Source organism: Conger conger, chromosome 1, assembly GCF_963514075.1.
Source record: "Conger conger chromosome 1, fConCon1.1, whole genome shotgun sequence".
NCBI lineage: Eukaryota > Metazoa > Chordata > Actinopteri > Anguilliformes > Congridae > Conger > Conger conger.
The window spans coordinates 9,902,383-9,924,255 of record NC_083760.1 but is presented as its reverse complement, the minus strand read 5'-3'; the positions used below and the strand labels follow the sequence as shown (position 1 = coordinate 9,924,255).

The 21,873-nt window shown below is 49.2% G+C and overlaps 1 protein-coding gene across 1 annotated transcript in view; it reads right to left on the bottom strand.

Annotated features, from left to right (window-relative positions):
* Positions 1 to 21,873, bottom strand: part of sptb (spectrin, beta, erythrocytic) — a 45,547-nt gene that overhangs the window by 3,957 nt on the left and 19,717 nt on the right. Inside the window, 30 exon segments of the mRNA XM_061249482.1 lie at positions 251 to 513; positions 705 to 768; positions 1,097 to 1,170; positions 1,484 to 1,680; positions 2,190 to 2,274; positions 2,558 to 2,696; positions 3,138 to 3,382; positions 3,808 to 3,958; positions 4,400 to 4,623; positions 5,474 to 5,678; positions 6,128 to 6,258; positions 6,895 to 7,114; positions 7,116 to 7,174; positions 7,960 to 8,049; positions 9,061 to 9,276; positions 10,358 to 10,621; positions 11,717 to 11,863; positions 12,272 to 12,362; positions 13,008 to 13,210; positions 13,592 to 14,348; positions 15,087 to 15,224; positions 15,503 to 16,373; positions 16,754 to 16,904; positions 17,348 to 17,650; positions 17,874 to 18,032; positions 18,808 to 18,925; positions 19,546 to 19,733; positions 20,017 to 20,129; positions 20,415 to 20,530; positions 21,062 to 21,142. Of these exon segments, the coding sequence (XP_061105466.1) occupies positions 251 to 513; positions 705 to 768; positions 1,097 to 1,170; positions 1,484 to 1,680; positions 2,190 to 2,274; positions 2,558 to 2,696; positions 3,138 to 3,382; positions 3,808 to 3,958; positions 4,400 to 4,623; positions 5,474 to 5,678; positions 6,128 to 6,258; positions 6,895 to 7,114; positions 7,116 to 7,174; positions 7,960 to 8,049; positions 9,061 to 9,276; positions 10,358 to 10,621; positions 11,717 to 11,863; positions 12,272 to 12,362; positions 13,008 to 13,210; positions 13,592 to 14,348; positions 15,087 to 15,224; positions 15,503 to 16,373; positions 16,754 to 16,904; positions 17,348 to 17,650; positions 17,874 to 18,032; positions 18,808 to 18,925; positions 19,546 to 19,733; positions 20,017 to 20,129; positions 20,415 to 20,530; positions 21,062 to 21,142 (6,063 nt within the window).

Below are 21,873 nucleotides of genomic sequence, written 5' to 3'. Positions count from 1 at the left end.
TCCAAACTGAGGGGGTTCACTGGTGTCCTGGAAAGCTTGGCTACTAGCTGCTGTGTGGGGTAAATTATGTCACAAAATGGCCGCCATGAATCCCCCAGATGGGTGCTATTCATTTACGGTGGGCGAGGTGAGTCTCCTCAAACTCTGCAAATGCACTATACAATATAAATGCAGTCCATTATTATAGTTTTCTGAAAACAATGATGATTATTCTTTGGATATGGGAACAGCAGAACCCTGGAGCCCGGACCTGTTTGAGGCCTTCTTTCCGGCTCCGTCCAGCTCGTGCTTGCGTCCCAGCATGCCCTCCTGCAGCACAGCCTGGCTCCTGGGGGGGTCCGTGGGGAGGGTGGCGGCCTTCTCCGTGTCCCTGGGGGGCGGCGCCAGGCTGGAGGGGCCCGTCAGCTCCGAAACGCTGCCCTCGGGTACTGCCTCGAGCACCGGCTGGGCTGCGGAGTCCTCCACAGAACCGTCCAACTGTCCCGAGCTCGGGTCTACAGGCGCCGAGGCAGACTGGAGAAAATACATACAGGGGGGATAAGAGAAAAAACAAACACACACACACACACACACACACACATACACACGTACACACCCACACCCCCACACATACATACACAAGCACACCCCAACTCACACACACAGTCCTTCATCATATGGAAATTCTCTCATTTGCAAACACGATAAATCAACAGCTAACTGACCAGAGATGGATCCTCTACAGTGTAGAACTCGGAGGACTCTTCCGCAAACCCTGTGTCTTCTCTCCTGGAGGCGAAAGGTCAGAGTTCAGCCCTCAACCTCAACTCACAATACCAGAGACAGTAAAAATACAAGGACATTTGGTAAAATGAAAAGAAAATCATGTCAAATCTTGAAATGAAGATATTAAGCAGGCTAGAAATAGTTTAAAAGTATGAACGAGTAGAAACAAATAGTCAAATTAATGTTTTACTAACAATCAGAAATGCACTTGGCCAAATGAAGCCACTTGGATAACTTATCCTGATTTGGTATTCCAGACTATGGATAAAAGGGGGGAACAAATGAGTACCAAACCGGGAGTCCCCAAAAGCTCTCTCGGGTGGGGGCTCACCTGCTGTCCTTATCTGTGCGCGGCTCCTCCTCCGGCCTGAACTGCTGCTGTTTCCTCAGCTCCAGCAGCTCCAGCTGAGACACAGAGACACAGCACAGCCACAACATTAGAGAACTGAGACACAGCACAGCCACAACATTAGAGTACTGAGACACAGCACAGCCACAAGATTAGAGTACTGAGACACAGCACAGCTAGAGTACTGAGATAGAGAAAGGCTATCTAACACAGTTATTATACTGTTCTGATATCAAAGCACAGACATATGATACTACCATGAGATCACAGCATAGTGATGGAGCACACTCAGCACTTACTGCAAATCACCTGAAAAGTTCAAATGTTTAAGGAAGGCAGACAAACCGAGAGACAGACAGACAGACGCACCGTGGTGAGGCGCTGCAGTGCGTTGAACCTCTCGGCCCAGGCGGAGGAAGACTTCTCGAAGGCCTCGTGTCTCTTCAGGAGCTTCTCCACCTCGTCCACCGTCTGCCCCAGTTCCCGGCTCGCCACGTAGGGCTCCTGAGCCACCAGCCAGGCCTCGGCCACCGAGGCGTCCCGCGCAAACTGGCACACCTCCAGCACTGCGGGGAGAGGGCAACGGTGAGCCAATCACAGGCCACTCGCAAGCGCAAAGAGGCAAAATCACTCGTAGGGTGACAGGTGGCCACTGCAGCCCTGTTCCTCCCCTGGTTCATGCCCACGCTTTGACACATCCTGGAGCTACACATTCATCCCCCTCCTCTCGGTATACTCTAAAGTCCATCCATGTGGACTTTCTACCTCAACTGTTACCATCGCAACCTATAGGCCAGTGGATAGGAGCCTATAGGAAGATGGGAATCCCCCCATAGCCGGATTCCTCTCGAGATTTCCCATCGGGTTTTTCTCACCACTGTTTGATGATTTTTCTCCCCACTTGGGAGTTTTTTACCTTGTGCTACTGGGGCCTTAGGGCTGGTATGTCCCCTATTTTCTTCCCTTCTGTTACTCTGTAGATTCTCTTTGGGCCCTCTTCTGTGCCATACGATAAAGCGCTACAGAAATAAAACTGAATTGTCCTAGGACAGGTGAAGCCAGGTGCTGCACTCACGTAGTCTCAGCCAATCCCATCGCTCGTCCCACTTAGTCATCATCTCCTTCTTCTTCTCCATCACCTGGATGAGCTTCTGTTTGATCTGGGAGGGTGTTGGAGAACTGCCATGAAACACTGTTCAGGCTACAGGGTCCTCCTCACTGCCTCAAAGATGAGGACCCCAGATTGAGTCCAGCAGAAAACCTCAACTCACTTAGCAGCAAAATAAGTTAATTAGCCAAAGACCCAAAGTCTGCTTGAATAGGTGTGATGAACATGGGTCTGACGCCAAAATAAAAGCCCTTCTGGAATCCAAGGCTTGTTTTAATGGCTTAGTTAAGCTTACTTTATTTGTAAGTAATTTTTTTCCCCTTTTTCCCCCTCACCTCTGGGGAGTCGCGGTGCCTGCGGGCCAGGAGGGCGCGGCCCAGGTCTGTGCAGGCGTCGAATTTGGGGTCTCGGGCGTCGATCTCAGAGCGGATGCCCTGGTGGTACTTAATCAGGAGTTCCACCGAGGACACATCCCTGAGGAGGACGGGGGAGAGAGAGGATGAGGGGGTTTGGGGGAGAGGAGAGAGGGATGAAGGAAGCAGAAAGAGGGAGGAAAGAGAGGAGGAAGGGCAGGAGGAAGAGGAGAGAGGAGAGAGGGATGAAGGATGCAGGAAGAGGGAGGAAAGAGAGGAGGAAGGGCAGGAGGAATTGGAGAGAGGAGAGAGGGATGAAGGAAGCAGGAAGAGGGAGGAAAGAGAGGAGGAAGGGCAGGAGGAAGAGGAGAGAGGGATGACAATGAAGGAAGAGAGAACCAGGAGAGGAGAGGGGGAATGGGGGAAGGGGTTGAGGAGAGAGAGGGGAAAGGAGGAGAGAGGCAAAAGCTTTTGGTCTCCAGCAAACCACTGCACCCCTCCCCTCCCTCCCTCTCTCCCTCACCGCCCACCCCAGCCCTCCAGCTCCCCCTAGCTCCCTCACCTGGGCTTCTCCTGGGTCTCGATCTGCTGGACGATGCTCTCCATCCAGGCCAGCAGGTCCTTCACCATGGTGAAGAAGCGGAACTTGTCGGCCGTGTCCACCAGCTGCGCCCGGCGGCCGTCGCAGGCGTCCAGGAGGCCCTTCCAGGCCTCCACCACCTCCCGCTCCATGGTCTGGATGGCCGTGGCCTGCTCGCCCGCGTACTGGGCATGGAGACGCGCCGCCGTGTCCTGGAACTGCTGCACCTGTGGGGAGGCAGAGGCACGGAGGCTCGTCACGGTAATATGTCCGGTGTTAGTTCAACTCGGACTGAGCACATAATGACGCCCATTGGGACCATGATTATGCACTTAAGAGTTGTAAGAGTTGATTCAGTGGTTTGGGGTGGGGGTTCCAAGGCTCTGCCATGTCCCCGTCAGAACCCTGCTGAAGAAAATCACTCAAGCTATGTTTTGAAAATGCAGGTAGCTGGTTGACCAGCTCCATACTCAACATGGTTTGACCAGCTCAAGCTATGTTTTGAAACAGTTGTTGGCTGGTTGACCAGCTCAGACCAGCTCCATACTCAACATGGTTTGACCAGCCCATGCTATGTTTTGATACAGCAGGTAGCTGTTAATGTCAGGCTGGTCTGAGCTGGTCTTAGCTACACCAGAGAACACGTCCGTGCCTGTTTTCCCAGGGCACTGATGTCCCTCTCGAAGGCGGCGTGCGTGCGGTGGAAGGACTCGGCCTTGCTGAAGTCCTCGCCCACATCCTCGGGCAGCTCCGTCTGCTTCTCGTGGATCTGCTCCACCAACTCCTTGCCGTCGCAGAAGTACCTGAGGAGCAGGGGAAAGAGCGCTGGGGTCACGGGTTCCTTAACATAAGATAACATACCATAAGATAACATAAGATAACGTAATGTAACATAACATAATGAGAACTGGCCATTCAGCCCAGCAATGTTTATCTTTTCTGACCAAGTGTGCCTTATGCTTCGTTGACCTAAAAGCTAAATAGCTAAATCTAGCACCGTATCAAGCCTGGTCTTGAAAACCCCAGAGTTTCTGCATCCACGGTATGACCTAGTAAGCTATTCCACACAGTGACCACTCTCTGTGAAAAAATACCTCCTAATGTCTGTGTGGAATTTATCCATATACCTATCTTCCCAGGGGCGAATTAGACTTTTCTTCAACGAATTAACTGCGTCTCTGTCGATAATAATTCTACACCCGTATGCCATTTGCTCTAATAAAACTCATGACCCTCAGTCTCACTTGAGCAGGTCGTGGGAGGAGGTGAGCAGCTGCCCGCGGGTGTCGATGAGCTCCAGCAGGTCCGCCCAGCTCTCGTTGATGTTGTCCTTCCACTCCGCCATGGCGGCCGCCTCGCTGTGGCCCGCGTCGATCAGCTCGTCGATCGTCAGGTTCACCGCGTCCACGCGCGCCTGGCCCACCGACCCCGTCTCCCGCGCGAAGTCCCGGAACTTCTCCCGCAGGATCTGCGAGGGAGGGGGGGGGGGGCGGGGGAAACGACGTCACGCGCAAAAAAACGAGGGCCTTCGGCCGACTCCGAAAACGCATACTCGGCATACTACGTTTCAATGACGGCGGCCTGTAGCGTAGTGGTTAGGGTAAATGACTGGGACACGCAAGGTCGGTGGTTCTAATCCCGGTGTAGACACAATAAGATCCGCACAGCCGTTGGGCCCTTGAGCAAGGCCCTTAACCCTGCATTGCTCCAGGGGAGGATTGTCTCCTGCTTAGTCTAATCAACTGTACGTCGCTCTGGATAAGAGCGTCTGCCAAAATGCCAATAATGTAATGCAATGCAATGAAACTCAGCCTCAAATACAAGTAGTATGCTCGTCTGTGGTTTTGGATGCAGCCTTATTAAAGAAATCGTATAATTGATGCGTTCTTGCTCTGGAGTGTCTGCATGCTTGTGGCTGGCTCTTGCAGGTGCAGCTAATCGCCCTGATTGGCAGCAGTGAGGTGCAGCTGTGTTCACCTGGTCAAAAGAATAAAGCTGGAAGCCTTTGTAGGGTTGAGGTGAATCCCTTTTTGAAAGCGTTGCTTTAGTACCTGTGTTGAGACTCCTTTTTAGAGCGCAATATTTTATACTTTTAAACTAAGGCTTTAACTTTTCTGATAAGCTTGTTCCTTTGTAAGTTGGCAGATGGTCAGCGAGGAAAGGGCAGAAAAATGAAATATAGACATTCAGCTGTGTGGTGAGTACACTACAGCTTTATTGTGTGTCTCAGGCTTGGGGCTCATTGGCTCGGCTGAATCCTGCAAAGCGTCCTCCATTTTGTGATTATGAGAACAACACCCTATGCTCCTCCCCCTCACCGTCACGTGATCCAGGTCCTGCCCCGCCTCCTGGGACGAGGCCACCACGTCGCGCTCGGCGATCCAGTGCTCCAGGTCCTGCACCTCGCGGCTCAGCAGGAAGTGGTGGTACGCGTGCTCCAGCTTCTTCCTGCGGTCCTCGGCCTGCTCCTTCAGACCCGCGTACTGCTTATCCACCTGACCCTGCCGCCGGATTATGGCCTCACTGCGGAGGGAGGGAGGGAGAGAGAGAGAGAGAAGGGGTGAGAGAGAGGGGGGGAGAGGAGGAGTGAGAGAGAGAGGGGGGAGGGAGAGGAGGAGTGAGAGAGAGAGGGAGGGAGAGATGGAGGGAGAGGGGGAGAGAGAGAGAGGAGGGGAGGGAGAAAGAGATGGAGAGGGAGGGGGAGAGAGAGATGGAGAAGGAGAGAGAGGGGGAGAGAGAGGGAAGGAGAGGGAAGGAGAAGGGGAGAGAGAAAACAGTATGTGAGAGAAAGACAGAACGGATGAGAGAGAGAGGGAAGGAGGAAGAGAGGGAGAGTGGGGGAGAGAGATAAAGAGAACAAAGAGTGTTTGTGAAAGAAAGAGACAAAAATACAGAGGGACAGAGACACACAGTTTGGGAGAAAGAGAGAGTGGGAGGGCATGAACACAGAGGGCCGCTGCGGCCCCACACACCCGTCAGGATGGTCCTCGGCCAGCATCTTCTGGGCGCGGTCAGCCAGCTTCTGAACAGAGTCCGCATAGGCGTCTACGTTCTGCTTCTGTATCAGGTGTCTCTTCAACATCAGCATGGCGCTCTGCTCGTCCTGGGGGAGAGACGAGAGCGCACACACACACACACACACACACACACGCACACACACGCACACACACACACAAACAAAAAAGCTTGTCAAGAACTGAAAATGTCAACTGTATCCTAACAAAGGTGACCATATAGAGCTGGAGACTGAAAATCAAAGAGCAATAAAGTACTTATAACTATGTCATAAACATAGATATTGCTAACACAATAAACACACGTATCACTGCTTATATCCAAGGTTGACACAAGTGGATGGTAAAAAGATAAAAATGCACGGCAAATTTAATGTCATAACATTTAATCTTTTTTGGCATGCATGCGTACTTGCATTCCACTGAAGTCACAGCGTATACCCTCTCAGAAATAAATGAAAAAGGTACAAATGCTTGTCACTGGGGTGGTACCCTATAGGTACATAAAACTGTACATAAAACTGTACATAAAACTGTACCCATAGCCAGCAATATATAAGCCATTTCAATTTTTTTTACTTGGAAAAAACGTACTCATTTGCACCCAAAGAGAGCATTACTGTACTTTCAGGGTACACTTGGGAGATATCTCCGCTGTCATTGTATTTCGGAGAGTGTACCCAGCAGGGCCCCGTCCCCCCCATCCCCCCCGTCCCCCTCCTGACCTTGGGCTTGTCGTCGGAGATCATGTAGAGCTCCTGCTCGCCGATCCAGGCCTCGGCCTCGTCGGCGTCGTTGTAGTACTGCTGCGCCCGCTCGGAGCCGCCCAGGCGCTGCCTGCGATTGGCCAGCTCGCGGCCCAGCCGCGCCCACTCCTCCTCCAGCTGCCCCGTCTGCTCGTCGATGCGCCCCGCCTCGGGGCTGCCCGCCGCCACCATGCGCCGCCCCCCGCTCCAGCACCTCGTCCACCCGCGGCTGGTGCCCCTCGATCTCCTTCTGCAAGGTCTGGGGCGATAAGGGAGGAGGGGGGGCGGGGGGTGGGGAGAGAGGAAGAAGGTTCGAATGTGAGCTTGATGCGTGCCGTTTCTGACCAATACCACACACTGCAACCCTTAACCCTTGGGTAGTCTTAACATTCTGTCTACTCCCCTTATCCTAATGGTAAAAAAATTACCCGCTTTCACTAAACCTCTAAAATAAAGCAGCTTAATTGAATTTCTATTTTTCAAATCTATTTTGCATGAAGAATCAACCTGTCACTCATCAGAAACTTCGTCATCAAATTTCAAGTTGAAAAAAGATTTTCTTTCTTCTGTTAAATCTATATTTATATATATGGCAGGTCATTAAAACAACAAAGAGTTAAGTGTTTTAATCCAGTAGACTCAATACATTTTTTAAAAGTATAGCTTGTTTTAAGTAGACAAAGCATTGGCAAATCTTGAAATGAGTCACGCTGCCAAAAATAAATGAGATTATAAGTCTCAATATGAGACTGAAATACTTGTTGAGAAGCTAGAACAGTAACTGGTGCTGTTGCAACTACAAGACATAGAATTAAATTCTCAAGTAATAATTTTGTGACCATTCTTTTATTTCTCTCTGATCAGTCTCTAGTGTTCATGTAATAATTTATATAACTGATATTGCCGAGAGAGTTCACACGTAGCATCAACACAACTACAGCAGCCGTGAATGTTTGTACTGTCACTGGGATCTCCGGCCATTGAAACTGCGGCTGTGTGTGTAAACACAGCGCCGGCACGTCAGGCCGTCTGCGATGCGCTCACCTGGTTCTTCTTCAGAAGCAGCTGCACAGCCTGGAGATTGTTTCCGTGCTCTCGGGATGTTGCCTGGGGCAACCGCTCTTCCACCCACAGCTACCCACGCAGAGAGAGAGAGAGAGAAAGTATGAAACCAAGGAAATGGATTCATTGATTGATTGACTGAGTGATTTGCAGAGTTGGAAAGTTCAGGGGTGAGAAAGTATAAAAGTCCTGCCATGTGTTTCAGCCAGCACAAATTAGCTCTACCTCCTGGATGAAGAACTGTGCTAATGATCAAATCTAGGTGATTTGACCAAAATAGTGGTGAAGACATTTACTTTCTGAACCTGGATTTTAGACCTCAGATTAATTGATCGACTGATTGAGTGAGTGATTGATTGATTAACTGAGTGTGTGACTGACTGATTATTTGAGTGATTGATATATTTATTGCTTGATTGATTGATTAAGTGACTTATTGATTGTTTGATTGAATGATTGTTTGAGTGACTGATTGATTGATTAACTGAGTGTGTGACTGATTGTTTGAGTGACTGATAGATTTATTGACTGATTAGTTGATTGATTAAGTGGCTGACTGACTGATTGTCTGAGTGACTGAAAGATGTATTGACTGATTGGTCGATTGATTAAGTGACTGACTGACTGATTGTCCGAGTGACTCACTGATCGTTTGATTGACTGACTGATTGTTTGATTGACTGACTGATTGTCTGAGTGACTGATAGATGTATTGACTGATTGGTCGATTGATTAAGTGACTGACTGACTGATTGTCTGAGTGACTGAATGATAGTTTGATTGACTGACTGATTGTTTGATTGATTGTTTGATTGACTGATTGATTGATAAAATTGGTGGCTGATTGATTGTTTGAGCGAGTGATTAAGTAACTGACTGACTGATTGTCTGAGTGACTGACTGACTGTTTGATTGACTGACTGATTGTTTGAGTGACTGATAGATTGATTGACTGATTGATTGTTTGATTGACTGATTGATTGATAAAATCGGTGACTGACTAATTGTTTGAGCGACTGATTGATCGTTTGAGCGACTGGTTAATCGGCCGATGGCTGGACGGGGCCGAGAGTGCGTCCTCACGATCTCGTCGGCCAGGTCCCGGTAGAGCTGCTGCACGGCCTTGGCGCTCTCCAGCTTGTCGCGTCGCTGCGCCAGAGGGGGGAGGAGCTTCTGGAACTCCGTCTGCAGGGCCTGCTGCTCCGCCTCCAGCTCGGGGCTCTGGGAGGCGCGCCTCTGCACCGCGTCACGGAGCTCGTCCATCTCCCGCGCCCGGTCCCCCACCTGCTTCTCCACCATCTGGGGGAGGGGGCAAAAAAAACGGTAAATGGTAAATGGTCGGCATTGTATATAGCGCCTTTATTATCCAAAGCGCTGGACAATCGATGCTTCTCCATTCACCCGTTCGTACGCACGCTCGCACGCCGACGGCGATTGGCTGCCACGCAAGGCGCCGACCAGCTCATCAGGAGCATTTGGGGGTCTTGCTCAGGGACACTTCGACACAGCCCGGGTGGGGGATCGAACCGGCAACCCTCCGACTGCCAGACGACTGCTCTTACCGCCTGAGCCATGTCACCCAAATTACCCAGCAGCCAGAGTGGAGGGTGAGATGGGCTCAGATACTTCATCTACATTACATTACATTACATTACATTACATTATTGGCATTTGGCAGACGCTCTTATCCAGAGCGACGTACAGTTCATTAGACTAAGCAGGAGACAATCCTCCCCTGGAGCGATGCAGGGTTAAGGGCCTTGCTCAAGGGCCCAACGGCTGTCCGGATCTTATTGTGGCTAAACCGGGATTAGAACCACCAACCTTGCGTGTCCCAGTCATTTACCTTAATCACTACGCTACAGGCCGGCCCATCTTCATCTATACATCCATTTAAAATACCTATGACATGGTCTACATTTGGTGCCCTGCATGGCAGCCAATCGCCATTGGTGTGTGACTGTGTGTATGAATGGGTGAATGATTAATTGTACAGTGCTTTGGATAAATGCACTATATAAACGGCAACCATTTACCATTTACATTTAACATAACATAACATGTGACAAGAACAGGGCACTCAGCATAACAATGCTCACCGTTTTCCTCCCACTAAAATGTACCCAATGCTTAGTCTACCTAAAAACAAGATAGTGTCTATCACCGTATCAAGTCTTGAAAAACACTAGTTTCTTCCTCAACTACATGACCTGCCTAGCAAAATTTAGATGGGGCTGTTGACTTGGTCCTGCAAAATAACATAGAGCTCATGGACTTCAAGGCTCCAGGATGTTGAAGTCTTCCATACACACCAACACGCACATGCACACACACTCATACTCACACACGCGCACACACACACACACACACACACACATACCTGGTGTTTCTTGAGCAGGATGTTGGCGCTGGTCAGGTCCTTGACGTCCTCGTCCCCCTGCAGTTGCTGCTGCAGGTCTCCCAGCCACTTCTTGGTGTCGGCCAGGCTCTGGTCCACCAGCTCGGAGCGGTTGGCGTCGAACAGGAGGCGGTCCTTCTCCTTCGTGGTGGACTCCAGCTTGTCCCAAAGCTCGTGTAGCTTTGAGAGACGCTCCCTCACCACGGGCCCAAACTCGGGCTTTGCCTTCATCAGGTCATTACCCTCCTAAACACACACACACACACAGTCACATACACAGAGTAACACACACACACATGTACGGTCACACACACACACACAGAGTAACACACACACACACACAGAGTCACATACACAGAGTAACGCACACACGTACGGTCACACACACACACACACACACACACAGAGTCACATACACAGAGTAACACACTCACACACATTTACGGTCACACACACACACACAGAGTAACACAAACAGACACAGAGTCATATACACAGAGTAACACACACACGTACGGTCACACACACACACACACACACACAGAGTAACACACACACACACACGGTCAAAGACACACACACACACACACAGAGTAACACACACACACATGCACACACAGTCACACACACACACGCACAGAGTAACACATATACACACACACAGAGTAATACACACAGAGTCACACACACAGAATAACACGCACAAACAGAGTAACACACACACATAGTCACACACACACATATACGCACACACAGTAACACACACACACACACAGGTATACATACAAACAGAGTTGAGATCAATATGAGTACTCTTATTGTGCTGCATCTACAAAGACCCTGGAACATTACTAAGCTCATAGACAAGCTACCAGTTACCAATGCATTCTTGAGAATCTTATTTGAATAAATATACAGTAATGAATATTAAAATACTGTAAAGTAAAGGAACTAATTTACAACCCCCTTGTCTCCACTTCTGTCATGCTCTCTGCCTCCCAATATCCTTCACCACATGACAGTTTCAAACTTCCAGTTTTTCTGAGTGCTGTTTCTGAATAGCCTCATCCCCCCCACCACCCCACCATCCTTCTTGCTATTTCCCCTCTACTCCATAGACCATTGTTCTTTATTCCTTGTCCTGGAGAGCCGCATGTTCTGCTGGTTTTTGTTTTTTGTCTAAATATTCAGACCCCAAGGAACCAGGTGAGGTGAGTTAACCTTGCAATTGACTGCTTCAATTGATCAATTAAGTGCCGAGTAACAACAAAAACCAGCAGCCTCCCCCAGGCCCAGGAATGAAGATCACTGCCCTCGACAGTCCTCCATGCCAACCCTCACCTGGTCGATTTTGTCTAGCCAGTCCTTATTGGAGGACAGTTCGGCCATGAAGGCCTGGTGCTTCTGCCACTTGCTGTGCAGGTTCCTCGCCCCGTCGTACGAGGTGTCCTGAGCGGTCAGCATCTTCTCGTTTATCCACAGGGTGAGCTTAGAGAGGGTTGCAGAGAGAAAATGAGGAATAAGATGGACACAGAGACAGAAAAGACCCCTGAGCCCCAGGGAGACTCTTCACGGCCTGAAAAGGTACAAAAGCTTCTCACTTGGGTGGTACCCTGTAGGTAGATGAAATTGTACCTGTAGCCATTGGTTTAATCATCCATTTTTTGCCTGTAAAAAGTACTTTTTTTGTACCCAAAGAACACTATTGTACCTTTCAGATTATATTTTGGAAATTTGTTCCTGAAAGAACAACACTGCACCTCCACTGTACCTCTATTTCTGAGAGTGTTGATGCAGTAAACCAAGGATATTTATGCCAGGCATTATTGCTATTATTATTATTATTATTATTATTAATTATTATTAATATTATTATTAATTCAAAAAGAAACTTACATCTTGAGTGTTTTGCAGGAAGTGCTGAAGGTCCCGGTTGTCCTTCAGTTTCCCAGAAACCTCCTGGGCTTTGCCTCGGTTGGTGTTGTACCTGCAGAGATCAGGGATGCGGGTGAGATACCGCCAGAGCACACTGCAGTTCCTCTCCCACACTCATCTGCCGGGGGCTTCTGCAGAGAAGCCTTGTGCACGATTACGCCGCTTTAAAGCGAATACACGTAACCGTCTCTGGCCTTAGCCGAGCCGCTAAGAGCACTTTCAGATCAATAACCATCATAAGCAGATGTGTGTCTAGGCCCACAGTCGATCCAGGAAGCTCAAACCCAATGGAAAAAAAAAGGCTTCAAGCTAAATTCCCATATTAATGTCTGTAACTTTAGACTGATAGTGCTTGGCTCAGCACACAAGTAGATGAAAGATGAAAGCTGTGAACCGCACTAAATAAAGGATGCTGCATTGTTTCTGACAGAAAAAATGACAAACCAGGATTTATGCTTGCCTACATTAACAACTTTTTGTCATTACAGCAGAACTGTGATAAACAAAAAAAAAAACTATTTCCGTTTATTTTCACACAAAACAGCCCCCTAGACAGGTGTTTGGGAATTACTATAGCCAAAATGTATTATTGATATTGCTAAACTGTAATATGCATAGTAAGATAGGACAGCACAGCAAGGAGCAGCCTGACACAAACTGTGCTTCAATATCCAGGTAGAAGGAATCAGGGACTAACCTGTCTTCGATGGACCCTATCTTGTCTTTGACTCTCTCAGAATAGAGGTTCCCATTGTCCACCAGTCTCTGCCCACCCTCGATTGTGCCCACAATCTTATCCTCGTTGGCATCCATGGTGTTGACAAAGTCCTCGTGCTTCCGGAGTGCCTTCTCCGCCCCATCCAGGGTGTCCGGAGAGTCTGTGTGGGCCAGGGTATACTCCTGCCAAAATTCAGATCATTGACAACGTGCCACAGAGTGAGCTCAGTGCGGTTCCCGCTATAGTGGAACATTGGAAGCAGAACCCTTTTTGGAATATCAAAGAGGAATGACTGGAAAGGGTGTGTTTTTACCTCACAGATAATGACTCAATAACAACCCGTATTCCACCACAGACACATTCCACACATTTCCAACCTATTGCAGAATCTGTGTGTGTTGAAGTTACGTTCCTTCAATAAATGTGGAAGCGTATTTAAGTCTTAATCACAATACTCCAATGAAAGACTCTGCATGGTTTTTGTTTATCGAGTGGGTGACTGCAGATACATTGATAGATAATACAGCGACAAAAATCTGATGCGCCGCACGTAACGGGTGTACCTGGTTGTTGAGGATGGCCTCGGCCTGCTTGGCGTCCCTCGTGAACTGCTGGAAGCCGAGCCCCTGGTCCAGGAAGTTCTTGCGGCTGTCCCACATCTTGTGCAGCTCGTCCCAGCCGGTGTCCAGGCCCTTCAGCCTCTGCTCCAGCTGCTGGTACTGCGGATCGGTCTCGCCGTGGGTCACCGCCGCCCCCGTGTCCTTCACCTGGTGGTAGTCCTCCTCGTGCTGGTCCATGTCCTGCCGCACGGCGTCGTGCAGGTCCAGCAGCTGCTCGGCCTCGGGCAGCGTGGTGGGCATCTCCTCGGACGCAATGGCCTTCTGGGCCTTGTACAGCCAGGCCTGGAAGTCGTCCAGGTCCTGGAGGAAGGTCTGCAGCTTGCTCACCTCCCCCAGGGAGTCCTCCCGGTCCTTCATGGTCTGCTTCAGCTCGTCCCAGGCCCGGTCCAGCTCCCGCTGCCGGCCCATGATGTCGGCGGCGTTTTCCGGGTTGTCCTTGGCCAGCTGCTCCGCTTCGCGCTTCAGGAAGTCCCGCTTGTCCTGGATGGCGGCCAGGTCCCTCTCCATGCCATAGAGCTTCCTCTGGATGGTCATGACGGCCGCCAGGTCGTTGCCCAGGTCCTGCGTGGACTCGATGACCCGCGTCTTGTCCTTGATCCAGGCCTTGGTCTCGTCGCACTCCAGCCCATAGTTGTGCAGGCTGAGCGAAGAGTCTGCTTTACGTTTCTTCTCATCCACCATCGCCTTGAAAGCATCCCACCTGAGAGGGGGAAGCACATTTTTTTTTTTTTTTTTTTACATTTATGACAACTTCTCATCCTTTCCTAAATCACATTTGTTAGCCTCTCCTATCTCTGCAATGTCCCCTGCCAGTTCAGGAAAATTCTGACTATAACTGATGGATGTCAGCAGCCAGCAAATGGATGTCTTCAGTCTACAGGAGGGATCAGCAACTCATGGTCTTGAGGGCCAAGAACTGCTGCTTTCCCCCCTCCCTGTGCCTGAGAGTCAGGTGTGAAGACAGCTTGGCTAATCAGTAGCACTAATTACCGGGGAGGAAATAAATTCAGGGCTGGATTTGGATTCAAGGGCCAGAGTTGGTGATCCCTGGTCTACAGTATCCCATGCACTGACCAGCTGCTGCTTCTTATGACTGCACTTCCTGTTCAGACGGTGCAGGCTGGGTGCAGGCACCCAACTGACCAGAGGGGGTGCTAATGGACAAAACCCTTCGAAGTGAAACCCTCCCAGGATGACCCGCTGAACTCCCAGGTAGAATCAGCACCGATATTGGCAAGTTTCTTGATTGTGGGGTGCTCTCATCACACTAAGGACTATTGCTTTGCTGGCCATCCTAAAAGAGGCCATCAAATTGTATAAAAAAAACTAAACATAATCACTTAGTTATCAATAGACTACCTCACAGTATCTAACATGAATTTCACACAGCCTAAAAAACAAGGAACTCTTCACATAAAATTGCACCCGTCTCTCTCACCTCTTGTTGAGACGTGTCTGACAGTCCTTCACGCTCTTCATGCTGGGGTGCCTGCTGTCCTCTAGCTGTTTCGCTGCTTTATTGACATCATCGACTCGCACCTGAACATTACCCATCTCTTGGGCAAGGATGCCCAACCTGATGGGTGACAAGAAAGAAGCTTAGGAATTACATGCTAACCTAATTTGATATTAGTGCACATACTTGGAACAGCATCGAAACAAGACTGCTGAATAATATGCAACCATTATACACAGTATATATTGTTTGAATCAATTCAGCTGTTAAAGAACAGAAATGCTAAAGTTCAACTGAATGATGCCCAAACAGTTGTTGTTTGCTGTTCCATATTTGCTGCTTAGCAACAAGGATATTTATTATGGCGTCAAATTTTCGAGATATCCGGTCCCACACACCTGTTCTGCACCACTTCCAAGTCTTCCAACTTCTCCGGAGTCTCCAGGCCCACCAGCCACGTCTCTTTCTGGTTCATCCACAGGTTGCAGGCGTCCGTCTCGCTGAAGATGGTGTACAGAGCCATGGTGTCCTCCAGCTTCTTCTTGCGCAGGTCCGAGAGGGAGAGCAGCTCCATGTACAGGTCCCGGATGTCCCTGAGCCTGCGCTGGATGTCCGGCGTGTTGCGCAGGTCCTCGGGGAGGCTGTTGGCCTGCTTGGACAGGGCGTCGATAGTCGCCGCGTTCTTGGTGGCCTCGTCCTGCAGGTCGCGGTGCCTCTTGACCAGCCTCTGGGTGCTGTACTCGTCCTGCCCCAGGTCGTCGCTGGTCATCTGCCGCCGGGCTTCCAGCAGCCAGGCCTTCAGGTCGTCTGCGTCGCCCTGGAACTGGAAGAACTTCTGGGTGTCCTGGAGGTTGCGCTTCCGGAAGGCAGCCAGTTCCTCCAGCTGCTGCCACTGTCGCTGGATGTCCTCCATACGGCCCCTCACCTTGGCCGACCCGAAGTGCTTGTCCGTCACCATGTTCTCCCCCTCGTCCATGACCTGCTGCAGGTGGGCTCGCCGCGCCGCCAGCTCGTCCTCGAAGGCACTGTGCTTGCTCTGCAGCACCAGCACGCTGGTCAGGTCCTTGCCGTGGTCCAGGGAGGAGAAGATGTGCTCCTTCTCCTTGATCCAGCTCTCGAGCTCCGCCGTCTCCCAGAAGAAGTTCCACAGGCGGCGGGACTGCTGCAGGCGGGCCTTGCGCTGGGCCGACAGGGAGCAGACTTCCTGGTAACAGTGATCCAGGTGCTGCACCCGATCCCGAATCACCTGTGGGTCACACGGCTTGTAGCCTGTGAAAGAACAAAGATTTCATAGGCTACATTTAGTCTGTCATGATTTGAATAGATCCAGACAAAAGTTTTTTTCACCCAAAACCCAATGCATAAATGGCGAAAAAAACACAGTAGAAACTTGTATGTAGTATTCAGTTCTGATTCTCTGGAACTGACCTGTGTGAGAATGTATATTCATTTTTTTTTTTTGCTCTCAAAGGAATAATTTTTGGCTGCTGGGTGGCTCTGCAGTAAATACAGTAGATGAGCTCCATCATCTCAGATTGAACCTGGACTGTGCCACTGCCAACTGCGGCTGGAAACCTCCATAAGGTGATTGTCGGTTGCGTTACGCAGCTGTTAAGATGCGGTCGAGTGCTTGGCATCTCTCTACTCACTGTCCCCGTTGGCGAACTTGAGCGCGGCGGCGTTGGTGGAGCGCACTCTGTCGGCCTGCATGGCGATGTCAGCCTCCACCAGTGCGTGCTTCTGCAGCAGGTCGTCCACCTCCAGCAGGTGCTTCCCAAAGTCCGGGGAGAGGAGCCGATCCTGGAGACGAGACCCGGGGGGATGCAGGATAAAGCACTGCTTTGGCGATGATGATTCTGATGGAATTTCTCTTTATGCTAATATTGAACTCATAATGTTTGAAGTACTTGTGTTTTTTAGACACCAATCTAACTCAATTTCAGAAAAAAAAATATTTTCACCAGTTCTCAGAACAAAATCATTCACATAACTGTACATTTTGGTTGGGAACATGTTAGATCAAAAATTCTCAGAGCTTTGCAGGACCTCTTACAAACTTTCCCGACATCTATAGAGTTAAAGCATTTTAAATACTTTATATGTCCAAACATGTCTGTTCAGATTGTTACTGTATTCGGAAAACTCCTCTCAGTTGATCTGCTGGATTAAATATTAAGTATAACTGGAAAAAAAAGACCGTGTCCATTGTGTTGCATCGTCCTTCCCAACCCCTGGAATCGAACCTTCATCTCGTCCGTCCAGTTGATGATGTGGAGCATCTCCTGGAAGGTCCTCTGCAGCGTCAGGTTCTTGTCCAGGCGGTCCCGCCGAGCCTTCAGCAGCTCCAGCAGGTAGTCCCAGAGCCGCAGGATGTTGTCCTTGCGCACGTCGATGCGCTTGGCGTCGTGGTACCTCTCCGACTCCAGCTCCCGGGACATGGCCACCAGCGCCTGCACTCGCTCCTCGTAGGCGGCGATGTCCGTCTCGATGGCGTCGTGTTTCTTCTTCGCCGCCTCCACCGCCGGCAGGTCGTACCCAAAGTTGTCCTGGAGAACGGGACAGGACAGGACATTGAACGGGATTACCGCGTCGGCTTTTTGGACAGGCTTCTTCCGTAATCAGGCTTCAAGACATTCTAAAAAGAAGCCAATGTGTAGATGTGGCAATGTGTTATTGTGGAAACCGTGTACATGGAGTGTATGTGTGTGTGTGTGTGTGTGTGTGGCTGTACGTGTGTGCATGTGTAGGTCCGTGTCTGTGCGTTGTTACCTGTGCCACCAGTCTCTGGTTCTCTACCAGCCAGGTCTCCCTCATGGCGGCCTTCCTGTCGAAGCGCCGGGCCATCTGCTCCAGCTTCTCCTGCCGGATCAGCTCCTCCCGCAGAACCCTCTCCCGCTCGTGCTCCGCCCGCTCCAGCCTCTCCCAGGCCTGCGGAGGCAGGGTGGGGCGACATTAGCTCAGGAGGTAAGAGCAGTCGCCTGGCAGTGGGGAGAGTTGCCGGTTCCCATCTTGGGTGTGTCCCTGAGCACGACACCTAACCTTGCCTGGCATGGCGGCCAGTCGCCGTTGGCATGTGAGTGTGAGTGTGAATGGGTGAATGAGTGGCAGTCCAAAACATGAGTATGTGGCAGGTAAAAGCACAATGTTTACAACTTTACCCCATTGAACACAGACACACACACAGGGAGACTGAGTGGCACAGTTGAATCCCCCTGTATGAAGAGCATTCACTTTCCCCCCATGCCACTTCTGGTAGTCGGTTCCCATCTCTCTCTGATTTCCCCTTCAATAACATGTACAAAATACACAAGAAGGGCAGACCATCTACTCTCCTTCTGCACTAAAAAAGCCATGAGGATAGATGCAAACAGATTAAAACAAACACGCTGGTATACAAACACTCCAACATCAAATCAGTTACAAATAAAATCTAAATGGATACAAAGGATCATCAACTCTGTCTCTCAAATCCAAATCCAGTCCTGGTTTTTCTGCTTTTCTCCCAGGTATTTAATGCTACTGATTGGCGAGACTGCCTTCACACCTGACTCACAGGTAAAGAGATGTTAAAAGGGCTTCACAAATAAAAATGTATTATTATTATTATTATTGTTATTATTACTATTATGGTGGAAAACCAGCAGTTCTCAGCCCTCAGTGACCATCAGTTGCTAACCCCTGCAGTACCCCCCCTCCCCCTCACCCTGTTGATGTCAGCCACCAGTGCCCCCTCCCTCGGTGTGTACACCCTCTGGTTGTTGGCCCTCATGCGACTCTGGATGGTGAAGAGCAGAACCTCCAGGTTCCCTTTCTCCTGGAACCTACAGAAACCATATCATAGCCACTGTAGCAGTGCATTACAGGTTATTCACTCTCAGTAAATTCATTTTGTTAGTCCACACATTAAGCCTAATCCTAGACTAAATTTAAATTAAATTAAAGCTTAATCTGTGTCTGTCAAACCAGCCCATCATATGTTATCATCAATTTTACATTTCAGGCACTTAGCTTACACTTACACAGCTAAAATGATTTTACATAGAATCTTATGCAAATGGAAATTTACTGAAGCAATTCTAGTTAAGCACTTTGCGTTAAGACACAACAGTGCCCCACATAGGAATCGAGACTTATAAAACCCAGTTTCCTAATCGTTATGCTCTGCTGTCACCCAAATGTAATATAATGTCAACGTAATATTATTATTATAGATTTTTCTGAAATATCAATTCCAGATTGCTGGAATACAGATAGAGTTAGGCCTCTTAGATTATGCTACAACTGCAGCTAAGACTGTACCTCTGAGCAAGTTGTTTCTCAGTGTAACTTATTTTTTTAAAGATTTGTTGATTTAAAAGGAACAACGGACAGGTAGTAACTGCCCCAGAGTTAGTGAAATAGCTTAATTTTATGCAATGTCTCCTGTGGCCGGTCCACTCACTTGGGTGGCTTCTCCATGGTGCGGTAGGAGTTGAAGGCCTGCAGCTGCTGCTGAACGCCGGTCAGGGAGTTGGCCAGTTTGCGGTTGTTCAGGACGATGATGGTCTGCTCGATCCATGTCAGCAGGTCCGACGACAGGGTCTCGTACTTATCGATCATTTTCTCTGTCTCAATGGCGTGGTCCAGCACCTGCAGAAACGGAGGGAGAGAGAGAGAGAGAACAGGAGAGAGGGAAAGAGGGGAAAAGAGAGAAACAAAGACAGTGAAGTACACATAGAGGAGCATCACACTAGTCTGTGGTGTTTGCCTCAATGCAACATGTCGCATATTATAATGTTAATATTTGACATAAGCGGTGAAAAAACGCTGTGATAGTCAACAGTTACCAAAGATACCAAAGATGCCAAAGGGTGCTGAGAACCAAAGGGTTTTGTCTCTTACGACAGCGCTGGAACAGAAGCACACCACCTACCTTCCCCACCCTCTTCCCCTCCACTGCCAGGGCCTTCATCTTGGAGAAGTAGTGGTAGAAGGCCACAACGTAGGTAATGATGGACTTCTCATCGGGGTTGTCGGTGAACACATCTGTGAAGAAACCCAGAGCAAGTTCACATTGTCAGAAAGGCAGAAAGTCCATCGGGTCTTCTCTCAAAACCACTTCTCAGTATTCAATAAAATATTTCAGTGCCCAGGTGGGTCACAGTGGTGGAAGTAGTGTAACTGACTACCCAGAACCCCAAGTTAAGGGAGGTCTAAAAAAGGCCTGGACTGAACACATTTTGCTTTGGTCTACAGTTTTAAGGGGGCCCCACAGCGACTCCATTTGCTCCCGGAATTTTGTGCGGCACCCCTGCTGGACGCATCACCTACCCTCCGGGTCCAGGAGTTTGGTCACGCCCAGCTTCTGCTCAGCCAAGTTGAAGGCGTGCTGGAGGTTGTGGGTGGGGTTGGACCTCTGGAGCCTGCCGTAGTCCACCAGATCAGGCCTGGACACAGGGAGAGAGGAAGAGTGAGACTTGCCATCATCTCGGCTCCTTGCCATAAACCTTTATGTGTGCACTTTGTGTGTCACTCTGGACTGATAAGAGTGTCTGCTAAATGCCTGAATGCAATATAATGCAAGTGTAAAGGAGACCTATCAATGAAGGAGAATGGTATTGAAGTATTGCAGGTCAATTTGGCTATGCAGAGAGGAGTATTGGAGTAATAATAATTTGTTATTTAGCTAACGCTTTTATCCAAAGCGACTTAATTAGACTAAACAGGGGACAATCCCCCTGGAACAATGCAGGGTTAAGGGTCTTGCTCAAGGGCCCGACAGCTGTGTGGATCTTATTGTGAACCACCAACCTTCCAGGTCCCAATCATGTACCTTAAACACTACACTACAGGCTGCCCCCATGTATTGGAGGAGCATATTCTGCAGAGTGGAGTATTGGAGTATTGGAGGTGTATTTGACTATATTTGCAGACAGGAGTAGTGGAGTGCTGGATTTGTACTTGACTGCAGGTGTTACCTGTGTTTGTGGATGAGAGCGTTGAAGGCCATGCCGTCCTTCCAGCTTGTAGTGAAGTTGGTGATGTTGACATTTGGGTATCTGTGAAACAAACGTAGGAAAAAATTATGAATACTTTGTGTTTCTTACCATGTTGGACCATTCCTTGCTACAGATGATATTGTCCCAAAGTCCCTATATTGGGCTATGGCAAGATGCTGAGGTAATTCTGAGGTCTTCTGAGGTAATTTAAATGCATACTTCCATAAATACTGTGATCACAACATTCTCAAACAGACCAATTTTACCGCAGTTCTACCATGTAAACCTGAATATACATCGTAGCAAAAAGGTCTGGCGCTTTTGCTGCAGCCCCAGAGGAAAAGCTGAACTCCATTAGTACTCATGTACGCCTTGCCAGCCATGCATAATGTTCTGGCTGAACTTCGCAGCTCAGCCGAGGTACACGAAGGGAAAGAAGGGACAAAAACTAAATGCAAAAATTCCAGCCACTCTTGGAAAACGATGGAAGTTAAAAATATTTTTTGTAAAACACCTTAAGCGAGCCTTCAAGGGAAACAATGCAACAGACAAAAACAGTGGTTCATATACACAGAGAGAGCACTTGCCTGCGAGGTCGACCAATAGGGTAGCAAATGTCAATTAAGTACAGTTGACTATTGTCAACTGTGAAGTACCAGCTTACGGCTGGTATTTCCAATTTTTACTCTGTAAAGTGTCTATGGGACAGACTTGTGAAATACAAGTAAAATACATCCATCCATCCATCCATTATCTGAACCCGCTTATCCTGAACAGGGTCGCAGGGGGGC